The sequence below is a fragment of the Xylaria bambusicola genome, assembly GCF_022495145.1.
Source record: "Xylaria bambusicola strain CBS 139988 unplaced genomic scaffold F5B22scaffold_2, whole genome shotgun sequence".
NCBI lineage: Eukaryota > Fungi > Ascomycota > Sordariomycetes > Xylariales > Xylariaceae > Xylaria > Xylaria bambusicola.
This window is the reverse complement of record NW_025953555.1, coordinates 1,661,729-1,689,086: the sequence shown is the minus strand read 5'-3', so window position 1 is coordinate 1,689,086 and position 27,358 is coordinate 1,661,729. Positions and strand designations below refer to the sequence as shown.

The 27,358-nt window shown below is 47.2% G+C and overlaps 6 protein-coding genes across 6 annotated transcripts; 2 read left to right on the top strand and 4 right to left on the bottom strand.

Moving 5' to 3' along the window:
- Positions 1-1,339: 1,339 nt before the first annotated feature.
- Positions 1,340-3,085, bottom strand: F5B22DRAFT_633050 (ferric reductase like transmembrane component-domain-containing protein; the record flags this gene model as incomplete). Its single annotated transcript, XM_047976784.1, has 2 exons — positions 1,340-2,401; positions 2,456-3,085. 2 exons carry the CDS (start codon positions 3,083-3,085, stop codon positions 1,340-1,342), a joined length of 1,692 nt encoding a protein of 563 aa, XP_047835962.1.
- Positions 3,086-6,950: 3,865 nt separating this feature from the next.
- F5B22DRAFT_586603 (uncharacterized protein) lies at positions 6,951-10,204 on the bottom strand. The gene has a single exon (XM_047973562.1). It carries the CDS (start codon positions 9,914-9,916, stop codon positions 7,310-7,312), a length of 2,607 nt encoding a protein of 868 aa, XP_047835961.1. The 5' UTR covers positions 9,917-10,204; the 3' UTR covers positions 6,951-7,309.
- A 792-nt stretch (positions 10,205-10,996) lies between these two features.
- Positions 10,997-15,736, top strand: F5B22DRAFT_586602 (clustered mitochondria-domain-containing protein). The gene is made up of 4 exons (XM_047973561.1): positions 10,997-11,435; positions 11,499-11,588; positions 11,645-11,700; positions 11,759-15,736. Exons 1-4 carry the CDS (start codon positions 11,399-11,401, stop codon positions 15,308-15,310), a joined length of 3,735 nt encoding a protein of 1,244 aa, XP_047835960.1. The 5' UTR covers positions 10,997-11,398; the 3' UTR covers positions 15,311-15,736.
- A 1,118-nt stretch (positions 15,737-16,854) lies between these two features.
- F5B22DRAFT_633047 (fork head domain-containing protein) lies at positions 16,855-19,052 on the bottom strand (the record flags this gene model as incomplete). The annotated part of the gene is made up of 4 exons (XM_047976783.1): positions 16,855-16,936; positions 17,002-17,804; positions 17,860-18,852; positions 18,939-19,052. 4 exons carry the CDS (start codon positions 19,050-19,052, stop codon positions 16,855-16,857), a joined length of 1,992 nt encoding a protein of 663 aa, XP_047835959.1.
- A 1,036-nt stretch (positions 19,053-20,088) lies between these two features.
- F5B22DRAFT_633046 (uncharacterized protein) lies at positions 20,089-22,448 on the top strand (the record flags this gene model as incomplete). The annotated part of the gene is made up of 5 exons (XM_047976782.1): positions 20,089-20,121; positions 21,594-21,796; positions 21,853-22,057; positions 22,172-22,309; positions 22,341-22,448. The coding sequence occupies 5 exons, from the start codon at positions 20,089-20,091 to the stop codon at positions 22,446-22,448; spliced, it is 687 nt and encodes a 228-aa protein (XP_047835958.1).
- Positions 22,449-22,858: 410 nt separating this feature from the next.
- F5B22DRAFT_586595 (HAD-like domain-containing protein) lies at positions 22,859-24,302 on the bottom strand. The gene has a single exon (XM_047973560.1). The coding sequence runs from the start codon at positions 24,029-24,031 to the stop codon at positions 23,285-23,287; it is 747 nt and encodes a 248-aa protein (XP_047835957.1). The 5' UTR covers positions 24,032-24,302; the 3' UTR covers positions 22,859-23,284.
- Between the last annotated feature and the right edge of the window lie 3,056 nt (positions 24,303-27,358).

Below are 27,358 nucleotides of genomic sequence, written 5' to 3'. Positions count from 1 at the left end.
AGAAGGGAAGGAATTACTGAGGTACCTGTTAGGCTGTTACTGGTTAGAGCGTTGGAGACAGAGGGGAGCCCATCGGTCTACTGACAATGAGGGGCAGTGAGCATGTGTTCTAAGTAAGTACCCAAGGTATTTATGTACCTAAAGTACCTAAAGTACCCACAGTACATATAATCCTGAATTAGGTGCATACAATGTGCCATGCATACACTCCCTAGGTACCTATGTACTTACTTAACTTGAGGCTGTACATACCTCCTAGGTAGGTAAACTAATATGATAATAAAGAACTAAGAGTACCTACTGTAATTAACACGGAAATCATGACAAGTAGGTAGCGTTAAGTAGAACATTCTATCCACGAGGAAGGATCTCGGAGCGGTATTCTGCGTACGCAAAGTACTGTACTTACTCTAACGCATCTCCCACTTGACCTGGCCACCCAATTGACCTGGCCACCCCACCAGCCCATACAAAAAACGTCGGTGCGCTAATCACGTGATAATTTAATAACTCTACGAATATTAATCGTATAAAATAATAAAATATACCATTAGATTCGTAATAAAAAGAGCTATTTAACGGTACCCTTCATTAATTTATACGACTTATATTTGTGGAGTTATAAAGCAATACGCTAAAGTAAGCGCTAAAATAATCCTTGCCTAGCGCCCTTTTAGCGTATTGCTTAATAAATTTTATAAAAAATAATAAAAAATACTACTGGATTCCTTATTAAATAACGGATCTAATGGTATAAATCATTAAATCGTAGGATTAATATTGGTTAAGTTATTCTAAATTGAAACATTAGACTTTTATATAGGTTAAGGGGGTGGCCAGCTTAATTGGGTGGCCAGGTCAAGTGGGAGATGCGTTACCCTAGAATTGAATTGGGCCTCGCATGCTATGGAGACAGTGACAAAGGTTGGTGAATGTAAGTTGCACGACTACTGTATATAAGCTCCTTAAAAGATAGTCCATTTCTCAAGTCTCCAGGGTTTGGTGTTCATAAACACATGATAGTCGCGAGCGGTGATAGGGATGAGCGAATGATCTGATCCATTTACTCTATTCGAACATTTCTCTTTAGATATCGTCACGCGGACACCTGTCCACAGCCAAGCCACGAGAGCCGTTATTTGCCCACCGTAATAGCAAAATGAATGAAATAATTGTATATACAATAAAACATCGCGGTCCAGCAACGTGAGCCAAATATGCACATTTCAAAAACACCCCTCTTCTATCGACACGAATCCTCGCAAACACACTAATACTGTCTTATAAGTGGTGAACAGGCGCTCTTATACTCCCATTAGCTTCACGTCCTCGTTTTCGTTTACCAAGAGAAGGCTTCCTCGATGAAGTCAATGGCGCCATCATGTTGCTTGTGGCGGACTGCTAGTCGCACCTCGTCGCTGAGAGCACCAGGGCCACAGACGGTTACACCCATCATGCCCACCTGCTGTTCCATCTCCATGCCCATCAGCGTGTCGATATTAGGCCGGCCAGGGAACATTTGCACTGTTGACGAGGGAGAGTGGATCTCTTTCGTCGAGCGCGGCCGGCTAACAAACAGCATGATGCGCAAAATATCGCGCCGTCTATCCATTGCCAAAATCTGTGTCATCCATGGGCGAATCCATTCGAGATGCTCAGGGCTTTGAATGATCCACACAAGCACAACTTTCCGGGTGGCAACAGTACCATTAGCAAAGCCAGCGACTAGATGACGCACGTGGGGGACAGCGTGGGTGATACCAACGCCGCCTGCAAAGAGCATTACAGTGCCGTACGAGTCTAGCATATGCTCACCACCATAGGGTCCCTCTACTAGACAGCGAGTGACTAGGCGGCCCTCAGGATGAGCGGCAGCTCGCTGGTAGAGGGTGGCCGTCATTCCCGTGCGGGCACGGATGACGAAAGACATGGTAGTTTTGTGCATTCCAAGGATGTCCTGACGACTCACCGCCAGCTTGTCGGTGCTCAAGTCTTCAGCTTCCTCGCTCCACGCTAATGAAAATGGGTGAGATTGCCAGAAGCTAATTGTGGGCATGTATAGGTACGCATGTTGACCGGGGCGGAAGGTCCAAGGACGAGCCATAGTCACCGTTACACGCACGGCATTGCCAGGCAGAGCTTCGACGAGAGTCTTGGTACCACCCTTGCCGAAATTGTGATAGATGAGCCGTACAAAGCGTGCGACTCGGTCACCGAGCCAGATGGGCACCACGGCGATAAGCCACTTAAGCTGGTTGACTTGGATAATGTTCAAATGATACCAGAGCCCGACAACAGCAGCAACAGCGAGGAGTATGTGCATGATCTTGAAGGTCTCATAATAAGCATGTCGGGAAATGCTTGCGGCTTGAAATAATATCACCACAAACGCAACAGTTCCCTATTCCTATCAGTATGGACACGTAAATGTGGCATGAGAGTTAGGTATACTTACAACAAAACCCCAGTACAGGAACGGGGATGAAAATGTACCTAGAAATGCAGGACCCCATCCTTCTTTGAGCGCAGAGCTGGCATAGAAAGCAAGAGTGTGCACGATCGCCTCGACGGCCACAATACGACCGAACCAACGATGGAGTAAGTTCATTGTGTCGAACGAGATGCCCAACAAAGGAATCAATGGATTGTTCCTCCCCGCCAAGATGAAGAGGGGAATCATGTTCACTGTGGCCAGCGTGCCACTTCGGTTTCGCAGCTGTTTGAGACCATCTGCAGCCGACTCAGCAAAAGGGATGTGAACCACGGTAAATCCTACATTAGTTGCGAAGTAGCCGAGTAGCAGGAGGAATTGAAACCGAGAAGGTAGAGTGCCAATGTTGATAGCATTGCTGAGCTGAATTTCGCGATTGTGTCTTTTGCGGAAAATGGGTGCATATAATATGTGTTTCTTAGCCCAAGAGAAATTGTATGACGGTCGGGCAAAGAAGCGTTGTGTATCACTGTTCAAGCTGGACACAGTCCGGACATATGTCGTGATCGCGATTGTTACTCTCCATATGATGAGCAGAGCGGATCCAATGGCGGTGATGTAAAGCAAGTAATTGGCTAATGAGTGATTTTCCATTTCCGGAGTCCATCCTGCGGCCTGGCCCTCACCAGGAATCTCTCCTCCCTTGGACGCCATTTTACTATGTCGTGATATGTGTTGTTGATGAGAAGGCGTGAATCGATTTGGTTTCTCCGTTGGGTCAAGTTATTGGGTGGCCCGCCTCCGAAAGATGGTTTGTACAAATATACAGTTGCTGTATAGCTCAACCAGAGCGTAGTGAATGGTAATATTCGTGACAGACGATCGAGGTCAACTCGACCAGGAGAAGGAATGTCGTCAAACAACAAAACACAACTTAACAGCCAGCTGTTAGTCAACCGAAGGTCGATCGTCGTCGTCGTCGAAAGTATTGTGTGCTCGATGCACTAGGTGATGGACTAATCAGGGACACATCAAGATGCCCGCTCGTCGAATTCGAGAGGTTATGAGTCCAGGACGTAATGTCTGCTAAAAAGAGTGCCAACAGAGCGTCTAAATGGGTGAAGGAGAGACAACAGATTTTGTATCGAGGGGTGTGGGCAGGGATTGCCAGCGAATGGTGTAACGAGTGGCGTCTACCTAAGTATGTGCAAATATGACGGACAAGGGAGGTAAGTATTTACAACGGCGACGAGAGAAGACGGGGGCTATGGAGCCGACTGAGGTAGGGAACGAGTGAAAGACGGCACCAATGGCCCTGACACGACGTCTACAAGTAGTGTATGACTGACTAGTGTAGGCGTGGTGAGAAAGTGATGGAGGTGAAGTGAAGAGGGCCGACTAGAGGATATGCCCATACTGGCAGAGAGGAGTCGGCCATGCAAGGTACAACCTCATTTTCCCGAATCGGGATGGCGTGGGCAGGAAGAGGAGCAATTAAATTAGTCCCAAGGTTCGGCCGGAGGCGTGAGGGATGAGGGCTCGCATAAAGGTACTGAGTACTCAAGAGGATCGGCTGAAAATGCACTACCACTAGGTACCTAGAACCTACATGGGCCACCAAGACGCTGAACTGGGTACCTTAAAGCGCCTCTTTTGGCAACCCTCCATTTTAAGCTTACATACATACCTATGTACCTACAGTATGTATGCGTACACAACATTCACGTACCTACTTCTATGCCATATCGCTTGGAGGCAGGTTGTATATAGATAGGTACTCATATGTATTACCTTGACACGACTCGCCGGTTGAGGTAGAGCCGGAAAAAGGACATTTCTCCTCTTTCATTTTTTTTGCCCCTCAACTCGATATCTTTTCATTCATGACTACTATGTACATGTAGGTATGTGGATTAGATACTATTCAGAAAGTACCCGAGAGTGGATACAAGATGATGCGAGCAGATCTTTGCGGGGCTTTCTTGTACCTACCTAGTCATAGTGGCTGGGCACCAATTTAGCTTTCATATGCTACGGCAATCCTCATAAGTAAGCATGAAGCTGCCTGCCCCTATATCACAACGCCACAGGTAAAGAGATAAACAAACACCAGAAGACCTTGGATATCTAGACATCTGGTCATCTTCTATTTTCGCGCTTCCAAGCTGCTGCTATGCGAGGTAGAACACCGCCTTGCCTACTTACATCCAATAGCAAGGGAGGGAATGGTGGCGGCAGCCAGGGAGACATATCAAGCCACAGTCAGTACACAAAATCGAGAATTATTGAGATATGAAACGAGAGCCCAAGGCTTGCGCAGACTCGCGACCACACTACCGGGCACAAAGTTTTCTAGTCTGGACATCATGGCGGATCCGAGCCAGGATGTGATTCGTAGCTTTGGCTGACTCAAGTTCGGACGATGGGGGAATTGGCCAATGAAACTGCCAAAGCGGTCATGACAAAGCTGTACGAAAGCGCCAAGAATCATGCCTATCCACCAATGGAAGGGTGGAAGCTACAGCATTTCAAAACCTGCTCGCTTTAGACACTCGAGGCGATCTGACCAAAAAACTGTCACCCCCATAATAATTATACCACCTATGAAGTGTGACAGTTTTTTATCAGACCGCCTCGACACTCTTTAGTGTAGAGTTTGGAGTGGGCTCGAGTGGTCCACCTCACGACATTACTTGACACGAACACTGACACAAGCAACTGGGACGATTCACAACGAGACGCGACCTACGTCCACCACACATTGTCACTCTCAACCAATCAATCTGCTTTGTCATTTTGGCGGCGAACGCTGTCCTTCAAACAACCCAACCATCTGCCTATCTGTTCCCCACTGCTGTCACACAACTCCAAAACAGCCACGACAGCAAGTCATGGCAACCAGCCATGGTAGCTGGTCACTTTTTCAAAACACTGCACACGTCATTCGTGTCAGTCCAGAAAACCCCAGACTGCCCTTTTCTGCCTTTCCCCCCGATCGATGACCGAGATGATCAAGGTGATCTTAATTAATCCAGGCAACCTCAAGCCTACAGTATTATTTCTTTACCGCGCGACTACAGTAACCTTGTAGCTCGATTCGTCTCGAACTAGGATGCGGAATACGTAGGCAGATCAACATCTTGATCCGCCGCACCCTCGAAGTCCACAAGGTGAAGGGCACTCACTAGTTGCACAAGAATACTCTATCTGAACCATCAATATTCCCAGCTGTTACGCCCAGTCCCTAGTCTCGTTTCTACCCCGAGAAGGGTGTGAAACCAACTACTGGTAAGAACATGTCCTAACCCTTTTTTAGAAAGTATGTAATCAATGACATCAAAACCAATGGGCCAGCAATGTAGCTTAGCTCCGAGGTTTTGGCATAACTTCCTGATGTCGTTCTCTATCTCGTCTCTTCACTTTAAATTGTCCGCATGGTTGGCAATTACTAAAACCATTTTGGCCGCCGCTGGTTTGTCAGGTGATACTTCGGATATTTCCCCCTAAGTCGATTTGTTTATCCTATTTACTAGTAGGAAGAACATCAAAAGGTCCCATCCTTGCTAACTCTCAGTCTTAAAGCGTTGTACTTATATTACTGTGTCTATCGTGATTCATACCGCGTTTTGATTCCTATCTCGGCACCTGTCCGTTTGCTGTTTGTGCCCCTAGCCGTGTTGTCGCAAAATTAATACTTATTATCTTACTATATCTATTTTATATCGTTACAACTCTCATTCAACGCTTCATTCACTGTATCAGAGCTCTGTCTTTTGCGAGTACGCATGCAATAAACCCCACTTCAGTGTCTGAGCCTAGAACAACATGGGATGACAGTCGTTTTGTCCCCAAGCTGTACCGCGGTACACGAGTGCATGGTGTATGTGGTAGGTATAATGTGTAAGGATGGGGCTCTACCAATGTTACGGCGTCAACGTTATTATCATGCACATGATCTGGCATGATAGTATACATATCTACTTACTATAGATCAAACCAACTTCCATGCCTTATGAGCACCGCCGCGAGAAACGGCCACGGCAATAGAATCGTTTAGGAATATCCGGTTCAACGCCATTCATTTTCCCTTTTGTTATTTATAGAGTGCTCGGGACCGGACTCTCCTGTAGGAAGTGTAGCGGAGTGAGATCATACGAAATCTTCGCGTGATACCGGCGCACAAAGCAGCGGCACAGTCATTCAGTCAATCTCGCTTCGTTGAGGCCTTGTCTTTGCTTTTCTCTTTCGACGGCAGGAACAGACGAAGTGTGTATGCTCAGTAGCCCTCAGCCATGCAAGTCGAGACGAGCATGTTCGCGTACTTGTTTCATGCTGTCGTTTTGATACCTTGGTGATGCGCACAGGGATGGTTTCCGCCGTCGGTAGTCAAGTTTTTGTGTCCGTGAGTGGGACATATCTCTTGTCACGTACGTCGCAGACCCGGCGCAGTGGGCTCATGTTGCATTTATCCGCCATGCTGGCACGGCCGCCGTTACGTCAGTAGATAAGGCCAATCCATTCTTGAGTTTTTCCGTTTTGGATTTCTTTCTACTTGCATTATTATGAGCACTCCGAGGGGTTTTTCTTGAAAAAAATGCCATCCTATGTCAATTCGCATTACGTGTACACAGGGTATCCTTAACATATCTATCTATACAGTAGTGCCATCCGATACACAATATCAGGCGACACAATGCTCAATTGTTCCTCTGGTGCCACCCGCAGACCCCATTTAAGTCCTACCCGATGGTGATACCGCATTGGTGCATTGATGGCTGTTAACGGGCGGGCATTTCGCGTTGACACGCCTAGGCGGTTTTACAACCCGGTTCGCCTATCCAATCTTACGCGAGCGCATTCGTAAGCTCCAGCCGCAATTCAGGTACAAAGCTCGTCATCGCTGTAGGCATCCCGCCGCCCAATTGAATGGCGGGATGCTGAACGGGCGCCCAATACCATTCTTCCCGAACTACGGCGTGGCTTCTTGGCTAGCAACCGGACCCGATTCTCCTTTTCGGAATCGATCTCGCTTCCTAGGGTCTTTGGCGAAGCTGAGAATGCATGACTTTGTTGTGGTAGCAGCACCTCGGATACCCGCCTTGTTGGTAGAGTTTCAGCACTTCGAATGTGACGTGGGCGTTTCCTCGTCATGATTATGCTTTGTTCGTCACATATAGGCCGAGTGCGCTCGCTTGTATCACATTTGCTGCCATATGTCCCTTGCTTTGGGCTTGTTTCCGTGTCTGGTAGTTTATCTGTGGCGTGACTAGTGGGATTGCTGGAGCGAATAGAAGATCTCTCCATGCCCGTGGCCGGATTTGATGATCGTGAACATGATTTCATGATAGTAGGTCGCCGTTTATTCATGACCGGGCTGACCGTCACCCATTCACCGATGGTCTCTTCCCAGCGGTATCCCGTGAAAAGTGCACTGCCGCTCTGATGCTGGCCCCTGCCACTGGGACTTGGCTGAGTATATGGGTAGAGACTTTCAGCATAGATGAGATCCTTGACATTGTTTGTCTGCTGGGCTACCAAGAATGCTGTAGCTGCCTTCAGCTTATCCAACAGGTTCGGGGCAAGTTTCAAAGATTCAAGTCGTCCAAAGAGCCCATGGAGACACTGATGAGATGCCACCGACGTCGCTCGACCGCAAGCCCTTGCAATTGATGCTATGAGCTGAGCAATGTTGTCGTAACGATTATGCATATAGATGTCTTTAGTAGTTACAGAGGTCGCACTAGACAGCGAGAGCTTATTCATATTTCCTCTCACATGACTATCGATTTTCTCGTCCCGATTGTGTGAAGACGAAAGGAATAGTGCCAAGTATAAGGTTTCCAATCGTTGGGTGTTTCGGTCGCGCATATGACTTTCGAGCCCGTTAATACACAGTCTTAAAGCATATTTGAACCTGTTGTCGATGCCTCTAATCCGCCGAGTGTCTGAATCTGAAAGCCCAGGCGGGACGATCCCGGTTTCTGCAAGTAGGCTCATGGAGGCTAGAATACTAGTGACACTCATTAGCGTCCGATGATTCGCCTTCGCCGTATCATGCTCAAGCTGGATTCTATCAAAGTTCCTAGGCATTTTGCGTTTCTTGTAGCCCAATAGTAGAATAGACTCTGTCACAAAGCTTATCGCATCGCAACTGGATTGACCATCAGCTAGTGTTTGCATAGCTAAGCTCCATACACTATCGAATTCTAACGTGGCCAACCATTCCACTGGTAATTTATCGCTTGATAGCAGGGTTGAATATTGCTGAAAGAGAAACGAAGTTCGCTGCGTCTGACTAGCAAAAGCATTGAGCATTACTAGTGGTTGCAAGGCCGAGATTTGGGTAAAGCGACTTTCTGTGGATATCGGCTGGGGATATTGGCGATCGACCAGTGCGGCCATGAGATCTTCAGCTTCTGAAGCTGCCCCCATCTGGACACATAGATCAATGAGGAGCTGTGAGAATTCATCATTGAAAATGCCCTCTTCGATTGCACATTTGACTGCGCTCAACCCATCGGCTTTAACAACTACTCTCAAATGCTTCCACCCCACATTCGTCCCTAGAGATTCAAGCTCGTTATAAATATCTGCTGAAGTATTGATATCATCCAATGTAGAAATCTTCCCAGTCTGTTCGGCGTCTAGTCTCTCCCATACGTCTAGTTCTCTAATGTACTCGGGCACTTTTCGGAGGCACATATCCAAGAGGGAACGGGGACCATTCCTGACGCTGGTATCACCCAAAGCGCTTGTCATCGTCGCTTTCAAGAGTGCTTCTAGGCTTCGATATATCGCCTCTAAATCCGCATATTGAGAGCAGAAGCGGGTGCGTAAGTTGGCTAATCGTTCGTCCATGCGCTTTTGAGCGCTGGAACTGATTCTCGTGCGACGTTCACGGCCATGCTCGCCCTGATTCGCGCCCAGCTCATGTTCATGCAATGGAGCAACAGGTGAGCGTGCGATCTTTCCTCTAGCACGACGCAATATTGGGGTGGACGGCACTACCTCGCCAGGAGCCGCTGTTTTCTGCTGCCTCTCTGGCTGTACGCACTTGAAGGCCTTTCTTACTCCTGGTTTTGTCCCGATTGCTAGACTTGAAGTCTCATCCTGATTGCCTTGTCTCAAGTGACTTTGGTCAAACCCCAGAGGCTGCGATGGGTGAGGTTGTGAACTGCGACGTTGGGAGTATGTTAGACGAGGGCGTTTCTTTCTAGGCATGAGCCACCCTGATTCTGAATCGACCTCCTCACGCTGCCGATTTCTCCGGGGAAGCGAAACCGCGGCTGAATCCGAGGCTGATCTTGCTGTTGATGCCACCGGCTGCCCGGCTATTGGTGAATCTCGCTTTAGAGAAGTGATTCTCGAGACCAAAGGCCGTAGCAGCCTCTGGCATCTTGCTGTGGTCCATGGTTGCAAGGGCTCCTCGATCTTGTGGGCTAGCCCTCGCGGTCGATGCCGCGCTTCGCCAAGGAATAGCGACATTTTCTTTCTTGGAGCAGGATTAAAGCCGATAGTTGAATTTTGAAATAATACAGCAAGGATGAAAGTTCTGTTGAAGCATAGGCTGCCCAATTTGTGGCCGTTGCTAGAGATTCATATAGCGAATGTTGATGGTCATCTGGTCTTGTCGCTTGACCAAAAAGGAGGGTTGTAAAACTAATGCAAAATAGCAGGCATAGTTCCTAGAAGCAATCCAAGAGGATCTTCAGAATCAGCTTGCGTTAAGCTTAAAGATGTAATGAGGCCCTTGGCTGAATTGACGCTCAAGAGACTTGTTGGCTACCACCAGGTAGTATCAACAGTTAACTGTTTACTCATTACCGCTTTGGGACTAGACGTTGTAAGCAACAGACACAAGTATAGTACCTAGGTAGGTACGTGATAAGAAGAAGATAAGGCGATAGAGCGATAAGAGAGCTTATCGATCCGCATGCAAAGCTTACCCCACCTGCACAGCTAGGAAGAGGCTTACATGGAAGGTAACCTAGGTAAGTACAGTAGGTAGCAGTGTCCCGCTTCTGCCCGCCTAAGGTATGGCAAGTAGGTATTATCTACCCTCCGTACCTACTACACTTAAGCATACGCGCAAGGTAGGTACCTATATGTACCTACCTAAACTTTCTGGTAGATAGATGCCAATCCCATATATAAAAAAAAGTTGCTTGTGCTATCTAGGTAGTAAAGATAATCAAGTCTAAATTTCTAGCCCCTGCGAGGTGGTGATTGAGAGCATTTCATCCAATTCCCCAGGTTCCTCCCCTGAGCTCCTCCATACATGCCCACCAGCTTGGCATAATAAATTTACTAGTACTTTATATGCCGCACATTTTGGCGCACGAGGATACATACTACCTACACGTTAAATGCCTGTCTACATACCTTAATTAGTTGTACACGTACCAGTATTACAAACTTTTATTGTCCGGAACCCAAGTACCTACCTGCCTACATAGTACTCTAAGAGGCAATACTATGTAGACAAATGTAAATGTACCTTGGCTGAGAGGGGAGGTCCGTAGCACCGGGCTGTCTTACCGGGAACAGCCGGACCATCCACCTAAGTAAGTACCTAGGTTTAGTATGCATCGCTCAAGCAGAAAAAAAAAAAAATATTTTGCTTGGACTTGAGAGCCCAAAAAAAAATACCATCGTCACCATTCTTTCCACAATTACCACCCTTTTTAGACACGATCCGACAGGCGTGCTGTCCTTCACGCCTTCTCTGTATTATACCTCTCAACTTTGTCTAATCAATCTTTCCAAAGTTCTACGGTACATTCGCTTGTCACCGATCAACGTCCGTCTGGGGTAAAACTGCATCGTGTGTGTTGCTCCAGTTGTACGATACAGAGATCTTCACTCACAGCTTGGCGTCAAGACAATTATAGACCTGGGTTGATTAACGGGCTTCCATCTTCCTTCTCGACCTAGTACTTGTAATTGCCTTGTTGATTTTCCTTCATCATGGCCGACAACCAAGAGCCCCAGAACACTTCTGCTGGTATGGTGCCGTTGCTGGTGAACGCCTGTTGCAAAGACCGATGCTGACTTTCTGCTAACATAGCCGAACCTGCTGCTGTAGAATCACGATCTGTAAATGACCAGCCTACAGCCGAAAACAATGACGAAGGCGTTGAAGAAGATGTAGCTGAAGGTAGACAGCACAATTACCACCCTCCTTCGGAAGCACCACTAACACGGGCTGGATAGCTTTGTTCACATTGGCAATCAGCCTACCTCATGAGCCGAGCAAGATCCATGTCATGGTCCGTTGCATTCTTCCTCGGCTAAATTCTTATTTTATCTTACTAAGGATGTGGATAGGTCTCCCCGTCAGAACAAGTGCATGAGCTGCGTCAATCCGTCATTGAGCTCCCTGCTGCATTCCAGTATTCTTGCTTCCACTTCGAGCACGACGGCGAACGCATCAACGACTTTGTCCAGATTTCAGACGTCAAAGGCTTGGGACCAGAAGCAGAAATTCGACTGGTAGAAGACCCATACACAGAGAAGGAAGCAAGAATACATGTTATTCGAATTCGTGACCTCGTTGGTGCCGCTGGGGATAGAACCGATACGCTGCAAGGCGTTCTTGCTGGTGCTTCTCTCTTCGACTCTGTTACCACCGAGTCGAAGAATGTTGACAATGCACAAGCCAGTGCCTATGAGTTCGAAGCACTTGCAAAGACGTCGACTTTGTTACCCAAGGTAGAGGAATCCGCTCCAAAGACTGTTAAATCTATCTCCTTGTCACCGTGGAATCCTCCTCCCTACCACCTCCGACAAAAGGGGCACCTTCTTTACCTTCTCGTCGCAACAAATGAGGGTGAACAATACCAGATTACCTCCCATGTGGGTGGCTTCTTTGTTAACAAGTCCTCGAATGGCAAATTTGATCCGTCACCTCGAGCAGCCCCCAAGGCTTACTCTGCACACTCGCTACTAACGTTATTGAGTCAAATATCACCATCCTTCTTAGAGTCCTTTGAGCAATTGCTACAGTTCAACAACCGCAAGGACCCTCTAGCGACGTTTCAGATGACGAATGCAATTCCTGCAGCGCCTTGGTTAGTGCCTTCACAGTCCTCACCATTGTGCGCGCACAGCTCGGACATTACGCGGACACAGGAGGGTTACCTACTGGCTGGTGTGGACAACACGGATACGTTGCGTGATTGGAATGAAGAATTCCAGGCCGCCCGAGAACTGCCCAAGGAAACCGTTCAAGATCGGGTCTTTCGAGAACGCTTCATTTCCAAACTATTTGCAGACTACACTGATGCAGCCGCCCGTGGCGCTATACTAGTGGCAAGGGGTGAAGTTACTCCTTTAAACCCAACGGAAGGTCGTGACGCCCAAATATTTGTGTATAACAATGTGTTCTTTTCTTTTGGTGCCGATGGCGTAGGTACATTCACCTCGGAGGGTGGTGATGATGCTGCGCGTGTCGCTACTGGCAAGGATGTGAATGGCGTGCGTCTCGTCAATCAACTTGACATTGATGGTTTATACAGTCCCGCCACCGTTGTTGTGGATTATCTTGGCAAGCGTATTGTTGGCCAAACGGTTGTCCCCGGCATCTTCAAGCAGAGAGAACCCGGTGAGAATTCGATCGACTATGGTGCTGTCGAGGGTAAAGATGTGGTCGCCGCTGATGAAAGGTTTGCTGCTCCATTTGAAAAGCTTTCGCAAGCCCTCCGCGTGAAGAAGCACCCGGTGTGGGATAAAGATGGCAAACGGTTCGATCTAGAAGCCAGCGTGGAAACGAAGGGTCTAATGGGTACCGATGGCCGAAAATATGTCCTTGACCTATATCGCATCACCCCGTTGGATGTATTATGGCTGGAAGAAAACGATGGTGACGAGGAAAATAAAGAAACGGGATATCCGCACCGCATGACAGTTCTCAGACCTGAGTTGGTTGAATCTATCCGAAACATGAAATGGTCACTTTGGGTCAACGAAGAAGTAACTCGCATAAAAGAGACGACAGCGAAGAAACTGGTTGAACAGGAAGCCTCAGCTGATTCTACAGAGGAACAGGAGCAACAGGAGTCACAAGATGCAGACCTCGAGGCTAAGATTGACGGGTCGAATTTCTCCTACAGCCTCAACCCCGATGCTTTTAGCGGCCAAGTTCCCCAGACTGAGCTGGAGAAGAAAGAGATGGCTGCTGATGAAGAGGAAGTTCGTAACGCATGTAAGCACTTGCGTGATACGATTATTCCAACTTTTGTCGGCGACATTAAGTCATCAGAACTGCCGTTCCCTATGGATGGTTTATCCTTGGCCAAAATGATGCATAAACGCGGTATTAACATGAGATATTTGGGCACGGTTGTATCTTTTTGTGAAGGTTTCAAGTTGTCACGTCTCCGAGACCTTTGCCTTCAGGAAGTGATCTCACGTGCCTTCAAACATGTGGCAAGCAAGTATCTACGATATCTGCCAGTGCCTTTAACATCCGCGTGCATTGCGCATTTGCTCAATTGCTTGCTGGGTTCGGCTTTCAATAGCAAACCTATTGCTGACATCGATGAATCATTGAAGTCACTATATCCTGAGGCTGATTTAACATTCGCAAATCTAACAGCGGAGGCCCTGCGTAAGGAGATTGAGGTTGAATCTGCCCGGCGTTTCAAGGTTACTTTGAACCCAGACTGGCATGCCGGAATCAAGCATCTACAACTACTACGTGATATCTCACTGAAGCTTGGCCTTCAACTACAGGCCAAGGACTTCCAGTTTACAGGCGAACCACCCAAGATACCCGAAAATGTGAATGAGAAATCAAACGGGGATGGTGAGAAGAGCAACAAGAAAAAGAAGAAGAAGACCAGGGATGGCTCACCCGCCTCGATTGCGTCCTCCATAGCTGCGCTCTGCACCTTCGTAGCCGATGATATTGTTAATATCGTTCCAATTGTCAAGGATTCAGCACCTAAGAGCTCTATTTCCGAGGAAGCTTTGGAAGGAGGTCGTCACTCTATCATCCAGGGGAACCGTAAGATCGGCCAGGAGCTGTTGCTCGAATCGCTGACCTTGCACGAACAGATCTACGGTATTCTCCATTCTGAAGTTGCACGGGCTTATTCTACTTTGGCACAAATATACTATCAATTAGAGGAAAAGGAGGCTGCTGTAGATCTCGCACGCAAAGCCGTCATCGTGTCAGAACGCACCATTGGTGTTGACTCTGCTGAGACGTTACTTTACTACCTGAACCTAGGCTTGTACCTCCATGGCTCAGGTGATAGCAAGGCGGCTTTAGCGTATGTCAAGCACGCGCTTGATCTATGGAAGGTTATCTACGGTCCTGACCATCCGGATTCCATCACAACACTGAACAATGCCGCTGTCATGCTTCAACATATGCAGGCATACCACGAGTCCCGCACTTGGTTCGAACAAGCGCTTACTGTATGTGAGCGTGTTATTGGGCCTCAGTCGCTTCAGGCTGCTAGCTTGCTTTTTCAGTTAGCACAGGCTCTCGCTCTAGATAATGAACCAAAGGCAGCATTAAGTAAAATGCGTGCCTGTTACAACATTTTCAGGGAAGAGCTTGGTCCTGAAAATAGTAACACCAAGGAAGCTGAGACATGGCTCGATCAGCTCACGCAAAATGCAGTCGCCATTGCCAAGCGAGACAAAATCCGTGCTGGAATGTTCCCCACGCGGACGTTAGGTAGCTCGGCCTCGGCATCCACTACATCTAAAGGGCTTGGTCACGGACGAGCTTCAGTAAAGCAAGATGATCGAAGCCTTGACGAACTCATTGGGTGGATTGAGGGATCATCTGCACAAAAGAAGTCTACCAAGAAGCGACCCGGTCGAGTAGCCCCAAAAACACGCGTCGGCGCTGGCGCTTCGAAATAAATAGCATTTAATTAAGCTCGCCACAGATGATTGAACTCATTTTATTTGCCGAAAGACTGTAACCTGGCCGAGCCAAGGTTATTTCGGAAGAGCATAGTCCTTACATATTGTATATATTAGCATGCTGGCTACATTGTCGACATCTCAAATATGATAGCATATCGCAACTCACACGCACCATCACATTTTTAGACCGGCTTGGGGGTTAGGAATGGAAAAGAAAAAGCATCGGGATAAAAGTCTGGATCCCATCATGGGTTCGGTTAAGGCTGGTCTGGTGTTCTCCAGGGGATAACTAGTGGTAACTAAATCTCTTCAGGTATCTTCTTAACGCATTATGGCTTGTATGAATGAACCGTGTGTGTTGTTTGTGAAATCATCACCACTTATATAATAAAGAACTACTTCCCTCCTGCTTCTTCCAAATATAGCTATTCCCAAAGAAATCATATGTGCTAGAGATATATCATGATCACAACCTTCTCACGCAGTCACGTATTGTGGATGGTTACCTCCGGCTGGTTATGTGATATCATACCCTAAGAAGGTAAGGCACCTGAAGTAATAAACCAAGAACACAGACCTTGTGTATATATACTAAACTCACTCGGCAGCTGCGAGTATTATCTACACATATCTATCTCAGTTTACTTGAGGGATTTATATCCACATGACGTCAATAACTAGCAGCAGCATTAACCAATGGTAATGTGAAACACGGAATCGGATAAGATAGGTCCTCGGATGTTAAACCAAGTCTTCGCAGCGGGCAAGCATCAAATACAACTGAGTACACGGAGAGGGACGGCGAGAGGAAGATAGAGATACGCACGTAACACACGTCGGCAGAACGCCTGTGCTACTTCCTTTTGATTGACCATCTATTCATTTGTTTGCCTGTTTGTGTCTCTGTCTTGTGCTCTGAAGATAGCAGGTTTAGCATCGCTATCAACAGACCCACGGACGGTTCCGGCCTCTCGAATCGACCATTGACCGCCGGCGAACTACAAACACATTGACACTCGGACAATGCGTGGCCATGTCCAGCCCAGTTCGGTCCAGGCTTTGCTAGATAGGTACATTGCAACTATGAGATGTATCCATCCATCCAGCTACCCATAACCACTGAACAAATATAGATATAGGTAATATATAAGTACCTCTCTATCTTTCCGACGCAGGATGCCACTGCATCGTTTTGAAGTGGAGAGTGTTGAAGCTTTCAAGTCAGCTTAAAGCTTGCAAACAACAGAGCACATAAACGCGTTACAACAAACGCCATTGTGTTTCATGTAAAAATAAGAATCAAAAGCAGCGCTTGCCACCATAGCCCAATTCCTCAGGACAGTTCATGCTCCACAACACCTGGCCTTGAATGCAGACATTAGACCAGGTAGATAGAATCATTTGATGAATTTAACACCAATATGCAAACCTTTACCCACACGGGAAATCAGTGAACCAATCCTGCGGTGTGATAGGGAACGAGCAGAAACCTCAAGAAGCGCTGCATAGTTGAGCAGCCACTATGGGTAGATCAAGATCTACTTAGCAGCTCCAGCAGTATGGATTGCACTTGACCCAAAGCTCGGAGCTGCGTGAAATGACCCAATACTCTGGAAACCCCTATTGATAGTCGTTAGCATCCTCAAAGGGGGGTGTCTAATGTGAGATGTATAAATGGTACATACTTTGTGAGATCGTACTCGCCTTCCTCCTCATTATCCTCCTCGATATTGTCCACGGCCGTTACTCGGTCTAGAGTATTGCCTCGAGTAGTCCGAGTTGGGCTAGCGATAGGTGAACGATCAACGCCGACCGGTGGTGGTGGACTGCTACTATTGGGTAACCCAGGCTTGGTGGGGCTGACATCATATGGAGGTTTGAGGGGTGTACTATGAATATCAATGTACTTCCAGAAAGGAGCAGGCGAACTTGTCGGCATATGCTGGCTCGGACGCTGTGCAGTGCTGGGAGGGGCAAGCCTGGGATGGAGCCGCTGCGGCGCGGGTGTCACAAAAGAGGCTCCTTCGTCTGGAAGATACGAGGAGGATAATGCTGGCGGCGATTGGGGAATATCCGCAAAAGAGCTTGCTTGTTGCAGCCGCTTATTACTGCGGGGAAGCGGGCTGTCATCGTGAAGATTCGCAGTGAGAAACCTGCGGTCAGGGGTAACTACAGATTGAATCAACGATGTCCGCGGTGGCGGCGAAGTAGCAGGCGAAATTGCCTTGCGCTTGCGAGTAGAAGCAGGTTCCTTGTTGGCCATGTCTTTGGGGCCCGACGTGATATATGTCATCTGGTTAGGCTGGCTTGGAGACGAGGGAACACTAGAGCCTCGGTGACCACCTCGACCACCCTTCCAACATGTGCGGATCATCTCAGAACGATGATCAGGAACTATTTCCCACTTCATACCCTTTCCTGGCTCGTCAGTGGAACGGGGCGCTTTGTTGAACGCCTTGTTTAAGGACAGGTTGTGTCTAATTGAATTCTAGCGAGTTATTAGAATCAATAACAATAATGCCAGCAATAGTTCAAAGCCTCACCTGCCAACCAGACGGCTGCTGGTGCCTATAGTATGCATAGTTCTCCATGATATGCGAGTAGATGCCGGCGAGATTGAGCTTCTCGCCAGGGGCAGTGATGATAGCTTGAGTTATAAGTTGAGCATAGCTGTAATGCGGTTTTATATGTTTATTTTCGTCTTTTGCCAGATCTATGTCGTCTTGGCTACTGATAGGGTTTTGAGCTGGCGTCTTTGCTTGGGATGCTGGGATACGGCTTTTCGTTGATGGCGGTGTACCCGGGCGCCTGTAATCAGGCGGTGCCGGTGCGATGGGTTGTTGGTTAATCTGACCGCGAGACAACGCACTTGCTCGCGCGGGTTGGGAGGATGAAGCATCAGAGGAAGGGAGGGGCGGAAGGGCGGTTCGAGAGTCATTGGAGGGAGGAATTATCCCCGCCTGTTCCAGATATCTCGAAGCGACGCGTACGCGACCAAAGTTGGCAGGCAAGACAAACATCATTTCCAGGCTACCAATCTCAATCACCTCGCCGCTGCTGAGGCAGTGAGGAGGGTCGGATTTGCGCAAGACTTCATCGTCAACCCTGAGACCATTACGACCTTTAGCTTGAAGAAACCAGTTTTCCGATTCAGCGTTATAGTAGATGACAGCTGTTTGACGTGAAAAGGTTTTGTTGGGACCTAGATCGATATGAACATAAGAAGGGTCATCTGGGTCCTGTGTATCTGTGTTTCTTCCTATATTCACTGATGTTGATTTAATGTAGTAAGTCCAGTCCTGCGCTGCTATCTTGGCATACGCAGCAATGCCATTGTTTGATTCGTGAATCACATTAGCATGGTCCTTGCTTGCATGTGTATGAAGGGTGCGAAGAGACTGGGCGACTTGAGTGACCAAGTTGTCGTCATCCTCGGCGTCTGCTTCGGCGCCAGGTTCGGCGGTTTCAAGACCGGATGCATCGATAGTCAGACTCGAGCTTTCTTCCTCGATAGGCTCAGACAGCTGCTCCTGGGCCTAATACGCGGGGAGACGGTCAGCACACTTGGGTAGAGAGAAGGGGGATGAAAGCAGCAGTGAGCAGCCGCAGGATGGAGCCAGACCTTTCTTCTCCGCTTGGCCGGGCGCGAGGGTGATGACTGCTCGACAAGCGAAGGGCTGGGACTTTTATCCCGGACTCGGCGAGTCCTCTGGGATCGCTTGGAGGAGGGCGGCATAATGTATAGGACGACAGTGCTTAGGTCAGGCAAAACCCATGACACTTGTTCGGTCGAGGTAGCAGTTAGGTAGGATTTGTAAGCGGCGGATGGTCGTCGTTGGCGGGTTGTGACGCGCGAGAGCACAGATTGAGAGGCTAGACCAGGTCGCAAGGCTTCAGTCCCTAGATATGGAATACTTGTATCTGTAGCTAGACGGCTTAGTTGCTGGTGTCGTTTTGCTTTGCTTGTCGCAGCCTCGAGGTGGCAAATGAATACAAGGAGCACATACACACGCACGCACGCGCACACACACAGGCTTTGATTGTCGCAAATGCGCGAGGTGTCGGGCAGTAAGAAAACAATATGAACGAAACGGTTTGATGCGGATATATGAGTGGTGGGAAAGGCGAAATCAGATCGCGGAGGGACGTTAGGGACGACGTTACGTACCCGGTCACGTATTGCGAAGGCTGGATGGTGGTTTAGCGGGGGTTGGTTCCAGGTCTCCGTCAGGTGAAGGCGCGGGCTGGGTGCAATGGACAATCAAGCAATCGATTGAGAGATTGAGAGCGCAGCGGGCTCAGATAAGCCACGCGACGCGAAAGAGAGAAGAAAAAAAAGGGAGGGAAAAAGAATTGGAGGCGCGCCTTTAGTGCGTACATGAGTACCTACGCATATAGTTTGCGAGGTAGTTCTTCAGGTGCTGAAGTACCCACCCTACCTTTGGCCTAGTGTGGTACTTTTAGATTCTACTGAGTCTCCGACCAGACGCAAGTACTGCCTGCCACAGAGCACAATAGTATACCCGACATAAAGTGGTGAGTACTCCCAAGCCTACATGAGTAAGTACCTATTAAATAGTGCAGACTTCCACTTGTTCTTGCACAGAAGTACATTATTTACTTGCAGGTCAATGATGAATCTTGATTTTATCTCGAGTGTTTGTCCTGCACAGTAAGCGTGTCAACATTATATAGAAAAGCAAGAAGTCGCTCTTCAATGGCTAATCAAGTATCATACCGCCATAATTACCTTCTCGTTCCTTGTTGAGGCAATGTACAAAAGGATGCTCTACCATATAGGCAAAGTCGTTGTTAAGTCAATATTGACTGTGGTGACGACGATGATGTCGTCGGCCACAGGTAACAACTTGAAGTACAAGAGATAGGTACATCCATCCATCCATCTATGGTAGGTATTACATAGCATGCAGACCATTTTTTAGTGGACAAACTCAACGTGCCCACGGCGCATAAGCTAACCTAAATCTACCTAGATAAACTACTTAGATAGGCTTGGTGACCCAGAGAATGGGTATCTCAAGTGGCTGGTTTGCTTAAGGAAAAACTTGCAGACCTACTTGTAGGTACTTAGTAAAAGGTTTGTCTCCTGCGCAAGTTTATGAGTAGGTACCTGAAAGCTTATGTAATATATACCCGGGACTGGGTTGAAGACTGAGATATAACACTTAGAAAACAGAAGAAGAAAACCCCTACTTTGCCAATATAAATAACAACTGCAGTATTTTATATACACTCATAAACCTAAGTGAAAGAAAAGTCCAAGCTAATGAAGGAACTGGCCTGGGTGACGCCAACAATCTGCGCAACAATATGCATCACCAATCGCTGTAGGTTTATACAAAGTATTCATTTCATTTCTTACCTGTTAAACAACATAATACTCATGAATTCAATAAGATTTCGGAAGGTAACGAGTGGTCATAAAGTAGTCAGGTTGCAATACTTCTTTTCTGAGTTAAGAATCATGTATGATGACGCGTGGTTGGCGTGGTTGACTTGTCAGGTGAGTGTCCAATGTCCAAATTCGATCAATGCAAATGTACCGACACAATAGATGCTCTGGGCAAGCAATGAAGAGGATCCGGTACCTATATACTATGTAGGTCACCAGAGGAATGAAAAGAAGGCTAACTAAAGTGAGGCTCTAACACCAAAACAAAATACTGTAGTCAGTTTCTAAACAGTCGTCAACACACACACCATCGTGAACACGGACAGGACAGGAATGTGCCTACCGCCCGACTGTTCTCTTACAACCCAAATTGTCTTTAGGATCAATCTACAAACCTCTAAGACTCCTCTTTATTGGAAAATATCGGCACACAGCTTCACATACTATGGATACACTGCAAAGAGTAGATGGGGCTCGAACTCAAGGACCTTACGATGATCATTCCCCACCGAAGGATCCTCCTCAACAAGAATGCAATAAAAGTATCGGAACAGTAGCGCAGAGAGTAGCAGCATCGGCCATACCAATGACGGCCAGGCTCAGATCTGATAAGATGATCTGGTGCCTGGCCTGGCCAAGTCATATCCATTTCGTGCACGTAATGGCTACGGTGCAACCGTATTCGTGTGCTCTATTAACACCAACGCTTGTAGGCCTCCCAATCAAAAAACATGAGCCGGTTTAGGGATTAATACAAAAACACAGTGTAGCAAACTGTAGCTTCTTTAGAATCATACTGTCTAATTCTGCTAGTAAAACGTCCATGTCCAGGGAAATGGCCAAAGTGCTTGCTTCATAGGCCAGTCCAGTGCTGCCTCACTCGTCCCTCTGTCCGAGTTGATAGGGCTTTATAAAGTGGGCGCGAGCGCTCTTAAGCTCGTTGACTCTTCACGCACCGATACCTTCGCACCCACTGTTCAGCCAAGGAAGCTGGCCATCTCTCTCTTCTACCTTACCGAGGATATCGAAGACTGCAGCCTGGCCTTGCAATTTCAACCTCTGACAGCGTCCTAGATTGACGAGGTGTATGAAAACACCGATGCCTCTGCGGAGCGTTCAACAGTCCGCTCTTGCACCCACCGCCACCTCTTCTAATCTTCGGCCCTGGCCTCGGCAATGCTAGGACCTTCTACTCTGCCGAGCTGGAAGAGATATCGAGCCATGGATGGAACATTGTGTCTATTGATCACCCCCATGATGCTAGAACAGTCGAATTGCCTGACGGCCATGCCGTTTTCGCGAACGAACCCATTATTTCGAACGACACGGTAGAGTTTTATCTCAAGAAGGCATAAGCTTCGTATTAAATGCTCTCTCTAACCCATCAATCGTGTCTCAAGACCCCGGGCTCTCTTCAATGCGTCTCTCTACCTACCACCAAGGTCGGGGCTTTTGGACACTCTTTTGGTGGCGCAACTGCACTCCAGCTGTTATTGAATGACACACGATTTGCCGTCGGCGCAAACTTTTACGGGATCTTGTTCGGCTCCGCCATTGAAGAGGGCACGGGCTTCCCATTTGTCTTTGTTCGGTACGAGCCCTCGGACGAAGGACGAGACTTGGCCCACGGCTTCGGCAAATCTCCGTGGCTTCAATAGACAGTATGCTATGAACGACACAGAACACGGCGTGTTCACCGACTTCCCGACCTCTCCTTAACAACTATTTCTGATGAAGGGATCGTCGACATTGAGACAGCGTACATCAACACAAGTTTTCGGGTGATGCCTCAAGTACGAAGAGGGAAGCTTACTTTACTATACGGCGAGGGTTTGAATGATTGACCCGTGGTGTCTTTGGTTGAGCAGACTTGATTGAAAATAATTAAAGAAAGTCAACATAAATACTTACAGCAACCTAAACACTTGGTAATTATTACTGCCAATTAGCCCAACCTTGAAGGCAATTCTAGTAGCTATTCCACTTGCTACCCCCGGGAGAATTCAGCCCCCTTTTATGAGACAAAGTCCATACGCAACCTCGGCTCCGAGAAATTATGGTCAACTCAGCCTTAATAGATTGTCTCATATCACATGATGACAACAACAACTACTTTAGACTAAATTGCTTGTATTATGTAGAACAGACTTGCCAGGCGTGATGATATGCGCACCTCTGCTCTAAGTCAGCCACAACAGAGGTCTTCAATTCATTTGACCCGTGCCATAATCTTAGGAGAGGTTATATATTCCACACTGCTAATATGTGACTGTGTTCGCAATTCTGCGGCATCAAAACGGATCATATATTCGTCAGACGACTAGGTATTTCGGTTGTTTTCATTAAAACCCGAAGAACCGTTCTGTATAGTAGGTTGATGCATCTCATATCACCACGGGCGCTTCGCTCTGGGTAGTACTCAATTCCTACATACTTTTTGCCAATTACATGCGGTAGGTATCTTTCCCTCTCAGGTCTCCGCTTTCGAAATCCGCTATATCAAATCATGAACTCGAACGCCAGCACCAACTGATACCCTAACCTAGGCATTTCAATCACGACAGACATGCAATGATAGCAGCAATAGCGGCGAGCGTTCCATTAGGGTCTTTGACACAGACAGTGCGCAGGCCGATCTCCTTAGCAGGATAGTCGTTCCCCCCTGGGAATATGGCGTCGCCAATGAACATCATCTGCTCAAGCGGAATACCGCTGGCATCGCGCAGCTTCTTCAGGCCATACCCCTTGTCGACGCCCTTCTGCGTGATATCAATCGATGTGGCACCGCCCATATTTATAGACAGGTCTGGCAAACGTTTGCGCAGGTCCGCTTGAATGACCTTGCGCTTAGCGAAGTCCGGGTCCCATACCTCTTTTGCGTGAATGGGTGCCTCCTGGCCGAGGGCTGAGAAAGTGATTTGGCTGCCGCGATCCTCGATGCGATTCCCCCACGTCTGTTCCGGCTTAAATCCCGTCACTTCCAACGCTGTGTCAAAGGCCGTGAGTATTTGCTTCTTGACGTCGTCGTCGAATAGCTCTGCGTAGACAGGTTGCCAGGCCCCATCCCGGTGCGTGTATAGCTTTGTGCCTGTTGTCGGCATCAACCAGAGTTTCGCTATGTCAGCCCCTGGCGGTAGTTGGCTTGCTACTTGTTTCTGGAATTGCGGCCAATCGCCGCCTGAAATAACTGCTACGTGGGCTACCGCGAGCAAGCTTGCTAACGCCTCGCCCATGGATTCTTTTAGGGGCTGCTTGCTCTCAGCTAGCGTGCCATCGAGGTCGAAAGCAACAAGAGAAATCATCTTGATACACTACCGTGTGATGATACAGGATCGAGAGTAGGGTGAAAGGTGTTGGTGTACTGGTTTGGTTACAGTGTCACGAGCGGTGTAGGAGTTGTGTAGTCTTTGTGGGTTATAAGCATATTAGTTAGGTATATGAGTTTCGGTCTATATCGGGTATGCGTATGAACGGCCCGAAGTAGAAGGGCTCCCTAGCATGCTTGAATGGCTTATGAAATTTTATCAATGACCGAAAAGAGCATCGAGAAATACATGCAATGCTTTTAATTACTCAATAGAGTTTTCGGGTGCCAAGTATTATTTTTTGGAATGGGAAAGGTGTCTCACAATGATCTGCTGACGCTACAACCTCTAGTTATACAACGTTCTACCGAACTACGTCAATGGCTAAAGGACATGTAGTAACCATGCATCATAAAACTCCAACTCTGATTTCTCTTAAACCATCTGGGCGTTGCAGGAATAAGGAATAACAAGTCTCCTACCGTGTACAGACTGGCAGCTTAACGAAGAAAACCCCTCATCTGATACATACCTAGGTATTTTGTAACGAGCTGCTAATCTACAGGGTGAGCTTCGACTTCCATATATCGAAGGAACCAGACAACCCGAGCTCACTACATAGTTGTCAGAAGTGCTGTACAAGGTATACAATAAGACTCATTGTGACACAAGGTCTAAAAGGTCAGAAGTCTGAAGGCATTCTGACCTCTCTGACTATACAGTGTATCTCTTTGTTCCTCCGCCCTGAGACCCATGACAGTATGGCTGTATCCTGGTTTTACTTGGGTTCTCACATCGCCGGTGGTTTCCTCACAGATGGCTCCTTTCAATCTATAGCAACTGGCTCTTTCGCTCTTCACTGGAGTCTTTACTTGAGTTTACACTAGGAAAGTTCCACCATACCTAGTTTCTATCCTGACATACCAATGTGTCACTGACCGTCATTATTCCAATTTAAATACAGCCGTATATGTCCAGCATTACCCAGCTGCGAAAGAAGCAGCGAAGATATGATGCAGTTTCATATTAGCAGATGTTCCAGTGCGTGACAATTTGAACGTCGGTGTAAGGTTTGTTGTGGTACAATTCAATATACCATACAATTCCGTCAACAATGGCTATAAACAAGAACTCTAAAGGAGACTGCTGGGGAGTTATAACAAGGGCAGAGAACTGGGCTTGGAATTGAAATTATTCGGAATATAATGATCAACTAGGGCTTCATGAGTCCTTGGCCGACCAATTCCCTCTTGGCCTTGTTGTCATGACTCGATTCCATATACAACTAGTCTACCAGCTCTGGCCACCTAGATCTTATTGGCTTGCTTCATGAAGCGAGGTCTGTATAATCTCACTTTCCAATATTGCCTGCATGTCTTTGAAGATCGTGAACAGCCTGCAGTTGCGGTTCGTACGGCCGAAGTGCAAGGCGAACTGCACGCTCAGCTTGTACGCGTGTAATAGGAGTTGATATATATTTGTAGCAGCCTCATTCCCGGTTCTCGTGTTACGGCACCGAATGTAGCAGACGGCAGCGGCCGAGCTCCCGAACCGAGCAAACTACTCACTTTTGTTCTGTAAAATCATGAATCGACGAGTAGCGAGGAAATCTGTCATAGCCTAGAAATAGTCTGCTGGCATGCAACCCAGTCCTGTTGAGATGCTACCTCTCTATGATCGTATGCGTGCTAATCGACAATGAGTAGTATCTGCTCCAATAAATAGCTCAAGGATATCATATGGATTCTTAATCATCGGGTTACCATTCCTGGTAGCCACCTATGGCAAATGTGACAGCAGTATATTGTCAAAGCAACGCTGACTGACACTTTCCACGCGTAGAGAAGCATATATCGAGGCGCTCTACAAAAGTCGAGGCAGTGTTATAACAATTATCCTACAGACGAATCGTCCACCAGCGGGCTCAAATCACCAAGCCGCACGCCTCGAAATCTACCCTTAGTATATACAGTGAACAAGCATGGTCTTTCCCTCTTTATACTTCAATTTATAGCGCATTTGATAGAAAAATATATGTTCTTTTTGTGGTTGCTTAGGGCTTGGAACTGTAGGGGAAAAGTTTGGTAGGCTCTATTCCCTGAGCAGTAGAGTTAGTTGAAAGTTTATCCATTCAACTTGGAGTTTTAAATGCAGCCCGTGCCCAAAAACCTGTAGTTCTTACCTAACCCCTTCGAAAAGATCGTCTTTACGTCTTAACATCTAGCCCTTGCGTACTTGGGTTAGATGTATACTCCCACCAGATTGTGGTTATTGAAACTAAAGGATTGTCTTATTGTTAGCAGGAATAGTAGGAATCATATGCGTACCACACAGTAATAACCTTTCACCCCGCTCGCTTCACCCCCGAAATCCCTCGCAAGTTTTTTTTTTTTTTTTTTTTTTTTTTTTCAAGAAATAGATAGAGACACAGAGTTTTCGTCATCAGGGTTATACGCCGATTAGACCGATACTTTTCTTGCTCTCAAGACTTGATCTTAGAAGACAAATATAAGGTTTCGGAACATAGACTCACAACAGACATACCGTGACAGAAAGGAACATCTTAGTTTGTTCTTTGGCAGGTAATAATAAGTTAGAAGACGACATCATCTAGGAATTTGTATTGAAATTTTTGTAGTGCTTTCACTCATTGAGGAGAGTTGTTATTGCGTATACTTTCTTTCAGCGGCCATGGACTTGACATAGTCATGAATCACCGTAGTCGTCCCAATGAACACAGCTAGTAATTTAGAACATCGCTTGATAACTTCTAATAGGTCTAGTCCATCTAGAGCTCCAGCTCACATGCCGCCCAAGCTTAGATGGTCACAGTTGGAATGATTACCTAGTTTTAAATAACCAGTCCATCGTTTCTACCCCCCTCAAAACTTGTATCTCGTTCTGCAGCTATGGACACGTAACATAAACCATACGAATTTCATAATAATGCAGAAAAGCTTCTACATTTATCATTATCAAGGTAACATGGACTGTGGCCACACGTAAATGTTGATCTATTGTGTGTTCCTTCTCTTTTTCTATTTGAGGCTACATGTGTAATGCTTACCTTCCCCTATCGTCCCGATGCTAGCGGAGTAAAAGTTCATCACCTGATACAGACCATAGTAGGTGAAAAGCTAATGCAATCCCATTATCTAGCGTCAACGGTGTATCATGCCGTCTCCAGTTCTTGATCAAGGTTGGTTACATGCATGTCTAAGGCAAAAGGGGCTTCTCCCATCACACATACTCTGGGGTTGTAGTGGCACATATTTTCTAGATTGCTCTAAAGGTAGTTAAGACATTCAAGTATAATCACGAACC